The sequence below is a fragment of the Candoia aspera genome, chromosome 7, assembly GCF_035149785.1.
Source record: "Candoia aspera isolate rCanAsp1 chromosome 7, rCanAsp1.hap2, whole genome shotgun sequence".
Taxonomy (NCBI): Eukaryota; Metazoa; Chordata; class Lepidosauria; order Squamata; family Boidae; genus Candoia; species Candoia aspera.
Window position 1 is genome coordinate 79801793 of NC_086159.1, and position 12891 is coordinate 79814683.

Here is a 12891-nt window from a genome sequence, read left to right on the forward strand (position 1 = left end):
CTGAGTGGGAGTCAGTGGATACATGACACATGAAGACACTAGGAGCCAAGATAGACCTGAAGGAGACATCGCACACTAATCTGTATTTACAGTTAGTTAACAGGCATTCCCAGACATGTCTTTTCTAAATCTCCTTATAAAAATGTCTAAGCATATCCAGAGTCAAAGAATACCCTAAGCTAATAATAGAATGTACAAAACTGATTTTGTTGGGTCAAGCATTATTAATTATTAATGTCAAGCAAATTATTAATACTAATAGTAATATTAGTATTATTTCAATAATAAGATACATATAAGTTGTTATAATAATATGTTTTTCTTTCTTTTCTGAGTCTGCCACTAATTAATTTCTCTTAGCAACTCCCCAAGTTCTGCTGTGAAACTGAGATCCTAGTAGTCCACAGCCAGAACTGTGTTTGGTCTTACATTCTCCATGGGCTAGAACAGTATTTCTCAACCTTAGCAACTTTAAGACATGCAGACTTCAACTCCCAGAATTCACCAGCCAGCATGGCTGGCTGGGAAATTCTGGGAGTTGGACTCCGCATGTCTTAAAGTTGCCAAGGTTGAGAAACACTGGGCTAGAAGAATACATTGGGGGCAATGCAGGCAAACAGTCCCTTCAGACCTTTAATACATTGCTGGGCATTAAGGAGCACAAGGCCTTTGCTGGTTGCAAGAGCTCTAAATTTCCACTTAAAATAAAGCTATTCTTTATCAACGTTCCACTCGGAGCCCCAACCTAGAGGGGGGGTTATAAATATGCAAATTAAACAATGATAAAGTCTCCTTTGAGTCAAGTGAGACTCCTAGTGCATCTAGGTGGTTTTCTTAAGCAATAATACCCAAGCGGTGTGCTATTGCTGCCTTCCAGGAAAATTTTCAACTTCCCAGTCCAGTATTCCTGGACTTTCCATGTGGTCTTCCTCCCAGATGCTAACCAGGTCTGACCCTGCTTACTTTTCTGAGATCAGTTTAGGTCTCTGAGATGCCGTGACTTGCTGAGAGCCGATGAAGGCCATGGTCTTCAAGGAGTGGGGAATTGTGTAGAGCCCCAGGATGTCAAGGGGCTTCAACAGCAGCAAAATGTTAGGTACTTTTGCAGACAGAACACCAAAGGAACATCCAGAAAAGCTGGAGTTTCTAAAGCTAAACCTTCCTATGGATAATTATTACATCTCTACTTTAGCAGTCACAGATGGGCTACCTGTCTGGAAGATCCACTTGCTTCTTTTCTTCTCCCTGTTGACTCTCTCGCGATGGAGGGGCGCTGGTGAGAGTAATTAATTCTTTTGGCAAATCGGCCACTCCTAAACTGTGCAAGAGCATCTTGTAGAGAACCCCTTCTGTAGTATCATCCTGGTATTTCTGGTATAGCCTGTATGTCACCAGTTGAAAACAATTGTGATTATTGTTTTTCTTGATAAATAATACATTTCACAAATGTAACAATATCAGTTTATGTGCATGTATCAAAGTCTGATCTTTCTTTGGGAAGGATCCAAAAGAATTCTTGTATGCTTTTTCTGTTAATGGATTGAAATTTCACCGTTCATAAAGAACAAAGATGCAGATTGCCAGTGCAAAACATCTTAAATCATTCCCTTTTCTCTTTCAAGAATTAACTTTCTGCTTTATAATCTTACAGGCTTTTCTTGGGTTGCATTTTTGTACAGGATAGTTCCCTGAATATGTTAAGTGATTAATAAGTTGAATAAATGCCGTTTTAAAAAAATTTAAGGACAGTTAAAAAAAAGCTTCAAGAACATTCATGAATGTAAACATTCTTTTTATAGCAAATCAAATATATTTTAAGTGCGCTCAAATGTAAGATTGCCAATAAATAGCCTATGAATGCTTCTGATGATTTATATTATTGCGGTTCTACATGCTGTATCAGAAAATAACTTGAGATTTTAATTTTCATTGAAAAAACCCTAAGTTGCCACACTTAAAATATATTAAAGAGAGAAAAGGAAAGAACTTCTACCCACAGGACTGACCATTTAGGTTTCAGCTGGTGTGAACATATCCCAGCATGAAGGAAAAATAGATACAAAGATAAATACAATCTGCAGAACTGCATTTAATGAAATACCTCTAAAATCACTGCTTTTCACACTGAATGTCACCTGCCAAATAACCATCTGCAACAGATACACCAGCCACTCAGTCCCAGCAGCAGAAAAGCTGCCATACGCACGGAAGGATGAGGTGCAGCAGGACCCAATTAAAGCCAGAATGCTCCCTGCTGTAAATCACGAAGCAGAAGCACTAAATGCTCAACCTACATCCCCTGATTCCAAGACCTGCAAGGGTCTTACAATCCATGTCAACTTGACTCGTGTAACAATATTGGATCTGGAATCTCTTGGCAGCTTCGTGTTTGCGAAGGAACAGTGCCATCCACCGTCCGTAATCCGGTGAATCTTGACAAAGGCCTTTCCCCGCTGCTGAAGTGACCTGTCCCCATTCCTTAACCCTGTCCTCCCTCTCTTGCCTCTCTTTCTAGCCACGGCTTCTAAGGGTAGAGGAGACAAAGCTGAGTAGGGCAAATAGAGTTTATGTCTTTTACGTTCCTTGAGGCTGCCCATGGATGGCGTCAGAATAAGGGGGAAGGTCTACCTATATCAGGACAATTAAAAGCTGCCTTTGGGCTGGGAACAAGAAGAAGGCGATGTTATGGGCACCCAGCAGATAAGACACGTTGCCAGGGAATATTGATACCATGATTAAGTGCAAGCAGAGGAAAGCCCACAAGAGAAATTAAATCCAGCAGGATGGGTGGACCAACTAAACTGCATGAGGTGGTTCTTTAGAAAGATTCATGCCCAACAGCCCTGAGCTGTCAAAACAAGGGTAGTCTAGAGCAACTAATTCACCCCCTCGCACTGTATTTTTGTAGCCCTATCAATTTACTTGTCTTTTTGCATCAACAGAATAAAACTGAAAGGGCAAAATAGCACTTGTGTATGTGGATTTAGAGTTTTCTCCAGATTTCTACTCTACTTTTCCTCTAGAGCAGTGTTTCTCAACCTTGGCAACTTTGATATGTGTGGACTTCAGCTCCCAGAATGCTGGCTGGGGAATTCTGGTAGTTGAAGTCCACACATCTTAAAGCTGCCCAGGTTGAGAAACGCTGCTCTAGAGGTTCAAAGTAGCTTATGTGATGATTTCCTTTCGTTTTATCCACACAATACAGGTAGTCCTCACTTACCGACCACAATTGGGACTAGCAATTCCATTGCTAAGTGACTTGATCGCTAAGTGAAACATCATGTGCCCGCAACAGACGTACGATATTACTTCTGTGGTTGTTAATGGAATCATCCATGGTTGCTAGGTGAGACATCATGTGGCCATGACTTGCGATATTACCGCCGGCTTCCCCATTGACTTTGCTTGTTAGAAGCCAGCTGTGAAGGTCGCAAATGGTGATCACATGACCACGGGAGGCTGCAACAGCCGTAAATGCATGCTGGTTGCGAAGTGCCCAAATCTCAATCACGTGACTGCAGGGACACTGCAACAGTTGTAAGTGCAAGGACCAGTTGTAGTTACTTTTTCAGCACCATTGTAACTTTGAACGGTCGCTAAACAGGGCAGTCATTAAGCAAAGACTACCTGTGATATGTTGGTGGGAAATCAAAGTCACCCATTGCCTTTCCATGGCTGAAGGAGGATTCGAACTATGATTGAGGATAGACTTGAGAGTCTCCCTAGTCCTGGTCCAGCACCTTCCCCACTATATTCCAGGACTATGCTGCACACAACTATCTGTAATGGACTTCTCAGACCCTGGGAAAAAGTTGGGGGTTTGCAAAACAATACACAGCTAGAACATTTGCACATCCTCGCATATCAGAAAAGTGAGTGGCAACCTCCCCACTGCTTCGAGATTCCCACACCAACACACTTACTGACAGATGGGGCACTAGAGTACAGGCATCCAGTCTCCAGCGTTCTGTAACCTAACCACCTTTCTCTCAATAAATCTGGTTAATAAAACTCTGTATGAATCTAGCCATCCTAATGGCTTCAGTAAGTGGCTGAAAGGGGCATGAAATTATCTATCTTTCCAAGATAGATAATGTCTACGTTTGAACTGTCTTGGATGGCAAGATTGCTGGAAATCGTTTTGCTTATTTTATTATTAGATTTTTAGCCTGCTACAGTCTTACAACTTGGCAGTTTGCAGAAATAAAACAATATACGTAGCTGACTTTCTGCTGTTTAAAGTACTGCATTTATGGGAAATTTTGTGACTTAGCCCGTTGGCATTAGAGCATCTTACAGAGGGCATAGTAAATGGAGGGTGGAAGGTGTCAGTCGATTTGTCCTGCTGCAATCAAAAGGACTTTCAGTAGTTCACAGCAACATACAATAATACAATAAAACATCTATGGTGTAAACATAAAACCAATCCTTAAAAATATGTGAATCAAATATAAAACCATCTACCATGTGTGAGCATCGTCTCATTCACTCTAAGCTCTCTGGAGCCACTCAGTTTTGAACAGTTTCCAGAAGATCAGTGCCAGGGTGGCCATCCTGATTATCAGTCAGGAAGCTATTCCAAAATATGAGTGAAGGCACTAAAAAAACAACTTCAGTGTAAGCAGTCAACTTAGTTCTACGCTTTTAGTAACTGTTCCATTCTTGACCTTGGTTTCAGACTCTTGAGGTTCTCAGTTTTCTTTGTCTGGGCTATACAAATGACTTCCCATCCAGACCTTCATGGGATAGAGGTTTATGAACCAGTGTCAGCTCTCTGAGGTGGGCCATGTCAGGAAATCTTCTGCATAAGTTTGAGTGGAACTCTCCTTTATTGGGATTAACTCAGGTAACAGAATCTTGCAAGTCTGCCTGTGTTTTCCCTTTGCTCCCAGGGAGTTAGACCACAGCTAGTCTGAGTTTCTACTGGTTTCTTTGTTTCCCAGGCTTAAAGCATATTCACGTATGTGTTGCTGAAACCATCTCGGTGACTCTTACAACCAACTTCCCTTTAGATTTTCCACCAGTCCAAAGTGCATGGAAGTAATAGTAGCTCATTAGAGACTCAACAGTAGTTAGGTTTATTGTTACTTAAGTAGCTGGCAAATTTCAGTGCCTACTCAGCATTTGTCACACTCACAATATTGCTTGGATTCTCAAAGATTGTGAACCTTGAGTCAACTTCCAGAAGTCTGTTCTTCAGTTGTTCCTTCATGCCTTCCCAGATTTTTTAAACTCATGGCAAGCAGAGGTCTCTCTTCCATAGAACACAGCACTGCAGCTCCGAGTATGAACTCAAGACATCTCTTGCTTGCTCTTGCTTTGCTGCTCACTCCTCAGAGAAGCAGCAACAATCGATTTACTGCCACTAACTAGATTCCATGTGAGGATTTTTCAACAGAAGTTTCTTACAGGGCATTCCCAGGATTTGCATCAAACACAACCGTGCCTTCCACTCATAGCTCTCAAATCTCTTTGCTGGTGGGAAGAACTTCGGAATGTACAACAGCATCTCTCGTTCACTTCTCACCTTTCTAGTGACTTCAGATGACCAGTTTCTGAACGCATGGTGTCCACTTGATAAGTTGCACCATGTCATTTTTCTTGAGCTACTTTCCATCTTCAAAGTGTGAAAGCTTTTGCACCCATCCACTGCAATTACATTATGTAGGTAGCTTCAGACAATGTCACATCCATGTTCTGTAACCGCAAGCAAGCAAATGGGCACAGAATCTGCAACTTTTCTGCAATTGACACTCCTACTTTGGCACTCATGAATTGCCATGGTATCTTCACTGTCTCACTCACAGACTGAGGACATTTAATTGAAGTTAAAAATGATCCCAAGCTGCAGCTTAAATACCACTCCAAAGTCTACACTGAAGTTTTCCTGCTGGCCTTCCTAGCTGTTGGGATATCAATTTCCTTTGGACCACTGGTGATGGCTGGTTCTGGATGTTTGGCAACATGCTGGATGATGCCTTTCTCCGTACGTGGAGTGGGGAATTCTACAAGCCTTTCCTCCTATCCAACGGTGTCTGCAGGGTTAACAAAAACGATCGCACCACCATGGCTGTTGTCCTGCCTTTTTTTGACCACACCCTGCAGATACCCCTCTTTTCATCCCACAGCTTACAAAGGGCATCCATAGACTTCAGCAGGTAGCATCCTCACAAATTCTGATTGCCTTCTGATGGCTAGGACGGCCCCGGTTTCCAAGCCCAGACATCATAGCAAAGAAGGTTGAAACGAAAATCAGGGCTTCTTCCTGTGAAATGCCCATATATTAAAAAGTGCTGTTTGGAAAAGGCTAAGGTGCCTTTCAGCGGTATTCTATTCGTGTTCTTTCTCAAAATAGCTTGTATTATGCAAATGACATACTTGCTTCTTTCCTCTTTAGCACTGTGTTCATGTTATCCTGAATTCAATTGTAAAACTATCTAGGATAACATAATGCTGAGACATCACTGCGTAGCTGGCACAGAGTCCTGGCCAAGCACTCTTTCCTTGGCCTATTATCTAAAGATAACATTACTTAGGGAGTCCACAAATGAATAAATAGGAACCAAGATTGTTGTCCGCCAGGGAATTTCTTTTTCATCAATAAAAGCATACGTTACCTCAAAGGAAATACTTGCAGCAAAGCAGACTAATGTATCAACTTTCAGGTCAAAGTGTGATGACGGTGAAGTAGATATTGTGGACTAGTAATGTGCAAAACATTTTGAATTTAAACCTTTTGAAGAGAAGGCTAAGGGGAAATATGGGAGCATAGTTGCATGTGAGTTAGTTGCATGTGTGGGAGTGCTAGAGTTTCTACACACCGCATTAAGGTCTCTGCTATGAGTCCTGAGAGTGGTGATCCCGTGGGGGTTCCTCTGACCTGTTGGTCTGTTTGTCCATCAAACTGAAAGTAGGTGGTGAGGTTGAGGAGGTCCCTGATCCTGGGTATTCCAACCTTGGTGTTTTTGGCCAGGTCGCGTGTGTTGTGTCATACTGCTGCCATGGATTCTTTTGCTCATTCTGGATCGATGGATGTAAAGAGTGCTGTGAGATCAAATGAGTCCATAATCTCATCTTCTTCTATTTTTAGGTCTTTGATTTTCTGGAGGCCCTGTCGTGGGAGTGCATAGAATGTTTGCTCCACTTGGTGAGATGCTCAAGCTTTTTTGCAAGTTCTTTGGATGTGTTGCACGTTGGGATTCCTGGTAACAATACCATTGGACGGGCTTGCATATTTTGGGGTGTCCGCAGAAGCGTGGCAGGACGGGTACACAGTTCTTCATCCGCCACTCTTCTTCTTCTGTGATTTGACCTATCTTGGCTGGGTTGTTGAGGGTCCTCTTGATCAGGTTGTCCAGTTCCTGTATTGAGTTGGTGCTTACTGGAGTGTGGGTTTCTCTGTCCTCCAGTAATTCTTTGGCTTTTTGTATGCATTGTGTTCTGTTCATAATAACGGTGGTTCGGCCCTTGTCTGCCGGGAGGATGATGATGGTTTGGTCCTTCTTTAGGTTTTTGAAGGCCGCGCTGTGCTCTGCTTTGAGGTGGTTCTGCTTTTGTGCTCTTCTGGTCTGCCTTACGTTTTCTTGGGTCTCTGGTTTTAAATGCTGCTTCTGGGACTGCAAAGAATTCCAACTGATGAGAGTCATCTGTGTTGCAGTTGAGGCCTTTCTGGAGGACGTCATGTTCTGCGGTGCACAGTGGGCAGCTGGACATGATGACTGCCCATTTGGGTTCAGGTCCCCCTTTGCTTCCGGGGTTCAGCTTGAGCAGTTTGCTTTGGAGCTGTGTTTTCCCTTCTTCAGCTTGCCTTAGAGGTGTAGTCTTGATGGTGGTTGTCAGCCTCTTTGTGCGTTCTGGGATCACGGTTTGTTCCAGTTGCTCCTTGAGGTGATCTGTGGTGTGCTGGTACCTGTTTAGTCTGAGGGGAGCATCCGTGATCATGAGCCGTGTCATTTTTTGGCCGCTTTGTTGAGCTATTTTCCATCCGGCTGTGCAGCTTATTGGAGGCTTGTATCTGACACCGGTGGGCAGGCCCTGCTGTCGAAGGCATTCGTGCAGAAAGACTAGCGATTCTTTTGCACAGTATGCCACAGATTGTACAAAAATGAATGCGATCCTTGCACTCAGGTGCTCCAAGCATCTATCAGAATGAATATGGTATAGTAGTGGAGGGTACAGTTCATGACTCCGTTCAAAATACTTGCACTGAACGTGGTGTCGAACAAGGTGCCTTGGGGGTCTCTTCCAACTCTGTGATTCTACATCCTTCGGATGAATGGGAATTGCAACAGTGATTAGGACACGGTGGTGTTGCCCTAGAAGTACAGGGGCTCCAGAGGGAGCTGCCTTACTAGAGTGAAGTCAATATTCCTCCTCCCTTCTGCTAAATGCCCCTCTCTGGGATTTGATAGCAGAAAGAGGCATGTTAGGTGGTGTCAAACCGCTTTATACTGCCAACTTTCCAGACAGCTCTCCCTCCATATACCACCAGGATATGCAAAGCTAACCCCCATTTTGGATTGCCTGTCTTGACCCCACCAGGAATGTTCTGGCAATTGGTTCTCAACGTCCGAGAAGTGACCCAATCTCCAAATGGGCTGAATAACTGCAAAATATTTTCCACAACTCCACAACAAGGTTTGACATCCTGTAACTAGGTGGGAAGAGTGAGATGGGGAAACTGAAGTTAATTGGGAAGCTGTAATTTATTGAGAAACTGTAGTATACGGTGGAAATTTTCTAGGAACTCATCTTATTCTTGGACCTGAAGAGGCTCTACGTTTACAAATGCATATGACAATAAATAGCCAAATAATGGTGACTTTCAAAGAGAGATGAGAATAAAAAGCAGGGGAGAAAGTAAACACACTTGAAAGGAGTGTTATTTGCTATAGTATTTACTTACGCAATAATATGCTTATCAGTTAATGAGGGGCAATAGAGCTGAAGAATCTTTCGGAAATTATTTCTGCTAATGATTCCATCACTTCGAGGATCACATGCCTTCAGAGCTTTGTTAAATTCATTCCAATATCCCTTCACTTGCTCAGTTAGAACATCTTCTGCCTAACGTACAACCATTTAAACGAGGAAATTCAAATTACAGTGAGGTATAGCATTGCAAAATTACAGTCAAATAAATCAAAAGTCTTGAGTGACTTTTTAAAAGAACACATTTTGTTACTTACAATATTCCAAGCTTCAAGGACACAAGTTGGCTTTTTAGCCTTCTTTGAACCGTTGGCCCACTTTGAATCTGTCTGATTGGATTTTTAAAAAGTAGAGTTACAATTCTTTCATATTATTGCTAAAGATCAAGGTCAGGTAGAACATAAAGGTTTTAAAAATCTGCAATACACCCTATGTGGGAAAATCTATGGTCGCATATTACATCCAAACCATTTATTAAGAGCCTGCTCCACTCCCAGCCAAGGACAAGAGGGCATGTTTCAGAGGACTATAAAGCTGGCAATTCAATAGTATTGAAAAATGTAAGCTTAGCCAATTGGATTTGATTCAAGTTTCAGTTTTCTTAAACAAGCGGAAACACACCAGTCATGGGACTTTTGTGCATTTACATGGGTGATCCATAACAACTCAGAGTGGCTATTCGCAATTAGGCAGAAGTTTAGAGATTAAAACTGGAGCAAAAGCTGGAGCGAAGCATGCTCAGAATCTCCTCGGAAGCCTGAAAGATCCTGTACATCTTTCCTTTGCCTGCTGGGCAAAGCAAAAATGGTGATGCATTCGGTAGGAAACTGATAATCAATACTATTCTAAGAAGTAGAACCTCCAAGTCAGGTTTGATTTCTAAACTTGTCCATGTGGTTTTCTGGGCAACAAGACATAAGTTGTTTACCATCACCACATGGTGTCTGCAGGATACGGTAAAAAAAATCAAGATGGCAGCCATGACGGTGTGATTGAAGCTCCACCTGTTTCGGACACAGGGTTTACCACTGTAGACACTCCTGCACTGCCATTATTCAGGAGACTCAGCCCCAAGCCAACTTAACTTTTTCAAGGTTGGTAGTGTGACCTGCTGCTGTCAGAAGGTATGACTCCCTCAAGTTGAGCTCTTCTGAACCTCACAGACCTAAGGTCTCCCCAGCTTTCAAGATGAGGCAAATGGGGAATGTAGGTAATAACACATAGTAGTACCTGTTGAAAGCCTGCCCCCCAGAGCAAAGGAACAGCTGTCTTCAACACCTTTGCTTCTTGTTTTAATAATTTAAATATATTCAGTGCACTTCATTCCAGGCACCAGAAAGAAATATAGGTAAGTACTTGGTGATGGACACTTACTACGGAATCTTTTTCAAAGAGGTTTAAAAATTTGTTGTAGCTGAGATGTCCAGTGTGTTCTGGATCAATTATCTTGATTAGTTCTTGGAAGTCATCGTCACTTATTCGGAACATGATGCAATCTAAAATGCGGCGGAGCTCGTTCCTTGTAATTTTCCCGTCTTGATTCTAAAACAGAAGCAGAGCATTTAACAACATGAAAAGGTAGCACTAATCCCACAACACACTTTCTATTTTTTACAAATATACAAAGTATTCAGTCCTACTTTACTAGGCAGTTACTTATTTATTTTAATTGTTTTATAATTTTTCAGACGTATGCTAATGTAAGGATGGTCTCCACTGGCAATGACGGAAGAATTGATATAAATGTCCAAATTATAATTCATCAATAAATAACGCATTTTACTTTTTGCTAGCTGTAGAAACATTCTCCCTGCATATAAGGGTTGGGCAATGAGTAGTTCCAGTTCACATTCAAGAGCCCTAAGACACCACTTGGGCCAGGACAGCACCAGCTTTGACCATGGCATCCTTCTGGATCAGCTCTGGGGACCGGGAGTGGGCAGCACTGGGCTGCTCTGGTTTTCTTCCTTCCTCCAGGGTTGGTTCCAGTTGGGGTTAATTGCGGGGGGAGAGGTCCCGCCCTCGGCCCCTGCTTTGCAGGGTGCCACAGAGTCCGGTACTTTCTTCACTCCTGTTTAACATCTCCATGAAGCTGCTGAGTGAGATAATCTGACAACATGGGGAGCGGTATTGTCAGTATGCTGATGATACCCTGCTTTACGTATCCAGCCTGGGCCGACTAAGTGATGCTGTGGAGGACCTGTCTCGGTGTCTGCAGGCTGTGGGGATTTGGATGGGGAACAACAGGCTTCAGCTCAACCCAAGCCAGAGTGGCTTTGGGTGTCAGGGCCCCCTGGTTCTGGGGACCTTCCATCTCTTATTCTGGATGGGGTTGCACTACCCCAAACTGAACTGTGTACAACTGGGGGTCCTTCTGGACTTGTGGCTCCTGTTCGAGGAACTGGTGGCAGCCGTGGCCAGGAGGGTCTTTGCACAACTACATGTTGTGTGCCAGTTGCACCCATTCCTGGACTAGGAGACACTCACGGTCACTCACACCTTGGTCACCTCTCATATGAATTACATGAGGCTGGGTTATTTGGGCATTGCTCTTCCCAATCACAGCTACCCATCCCATCAGATCGCACAAGAGGGGCGTGCTCCAGGTCCAATCGGCCAGGTTGTGTCATCTGGAGGGGCCCAGGAAGAGAGCCTTTTCTGTCTCGGCTCCCGCTCTGTGGAACATCATCCGCCCAGAGATCAGATTGGCCCCAGCCTGGCTGGCTTTTTGCAAAGCCCTGAAAATATGGTTTTGCCAATGGATGCAGAGACCCAGGAGTGTGATAGTCTGTACAGTAGCTGTATTGATTGCTCTTGATGGATATGACTATCTCAGCTATGAATTTAGTTGTGTGGTTTTTATGTAGTTTTTATATTATTTTTACTGTTCTTAAATTGCTACATTGTTTTGGTGTTTTTATATTATTTTTAATTGTTTGTGAGCTGCCAAGAGTCATATATTTGATATGGACAGCTATATAAATTGGAAAAATAAATAAACAAATAAATAATTTTGCAGTGGAAGCCAAGGACACTGCAACAGGCATCTCACAGGCATTTCTTTGTCTTAAAAAGAAAAAAATAAGGATCCTTTAAAAAACCTAGTTCTGACAAGATGTGGGATATGGGTTTGTATTCCCCCTTCCTTCTTTCCATTCCTTTTTATACCACTCCCTCTCAAGGATCAGAAAAGGGTACAAAACAAACAAGCAATAAAAACCCTATAAAATAGGACCCATTGATTCCTAACCATAAAAACAAGGTAAAAACCTTAACTCATGAGACATATTACTAAAGGTCACTGAAAAAAAAATTCTGGGTATTAACGGTCCATTCAAACAGTAAGCTTTTCAATGCCTTCCAAAATGCCAGGAGGTTCATGACCAGGCTAACCTCCAGGGACAGCACGTTCAATAGGTAGTGGCCACTATGGAGAAGGTCAGTGTTCTAGTTCAGACTCGGCTTAATTCCGGGGTGGGGCGAAATCCTCTGCAGGCATTCCCTAGATGGTCCCTGATGCACAAAACTCAAGGGCTGCATCATGGTGGGCTTGACGGGCATTAAAGTCTGCAAAGGCTCCTTAAACACTTCAGCTGTGGATATTTGCTACTAAGCGATGGCTTGTCATGGTTCTACAGTATATGAATCTCTAACCAGTTCCTCATTTAAGTTCTGTGCCCAGCAAAGGGAATGAGGTAGGAAGAACTGAGTGATGATGCGGCCAAGAAATGAAAAGGGTTAGAGACCAACACCTCTGGCCTCCACGCTCCAACAGTTATGGAGTTCTGTAGATGCAAAAAGTGTGAAGGAAATTCCTTCCTTTCTGATCAGAGGGGCACGGTGTTTATTGTTCTGCCCAGTGGGGGGCTCAGCCTAGCAAAACTATTATGGTATTTTAATATCTTTCCATGGAAATTGATATAATTACTTTAAATCATCTTGAGAAGAAAAATTAAAAGA

The 12891-nt window shown here is 42.9% G+C and overlaps 1 protein-coding gene across 1 annotated transcript in view; it reads right to left on the reverse strand.

Annotated features, from left to right (window-relative positions):
• The window catches only part of EFCAB6 (EF-hand calcium binding domain 6), a 125597-nt gene that overhangs the window by 64212 nt on the left and 48494 nt on the right, over positions 1-12891 (reverse strand). The window contains exons 11-14 of the mRNA XM_063308262.1: positions 10306-10473; positions 9189-9260; positions 8906-9066; positions 1211-1381 (exon numbers count right to left, since the gene is read on the reverse strand). Of these exons, the coding sequence (XP_063164332.1) occupies positions 1211-1381; positions 8906-9066; positions 9189-9260; positions 10306-10473 (572 nt within the window). The remainder of the gene's footprint in view (positions 1-1210; positions 1382-8905; positions 9067-9188; positions 9261-10305; positions 10474-12891) is intronic.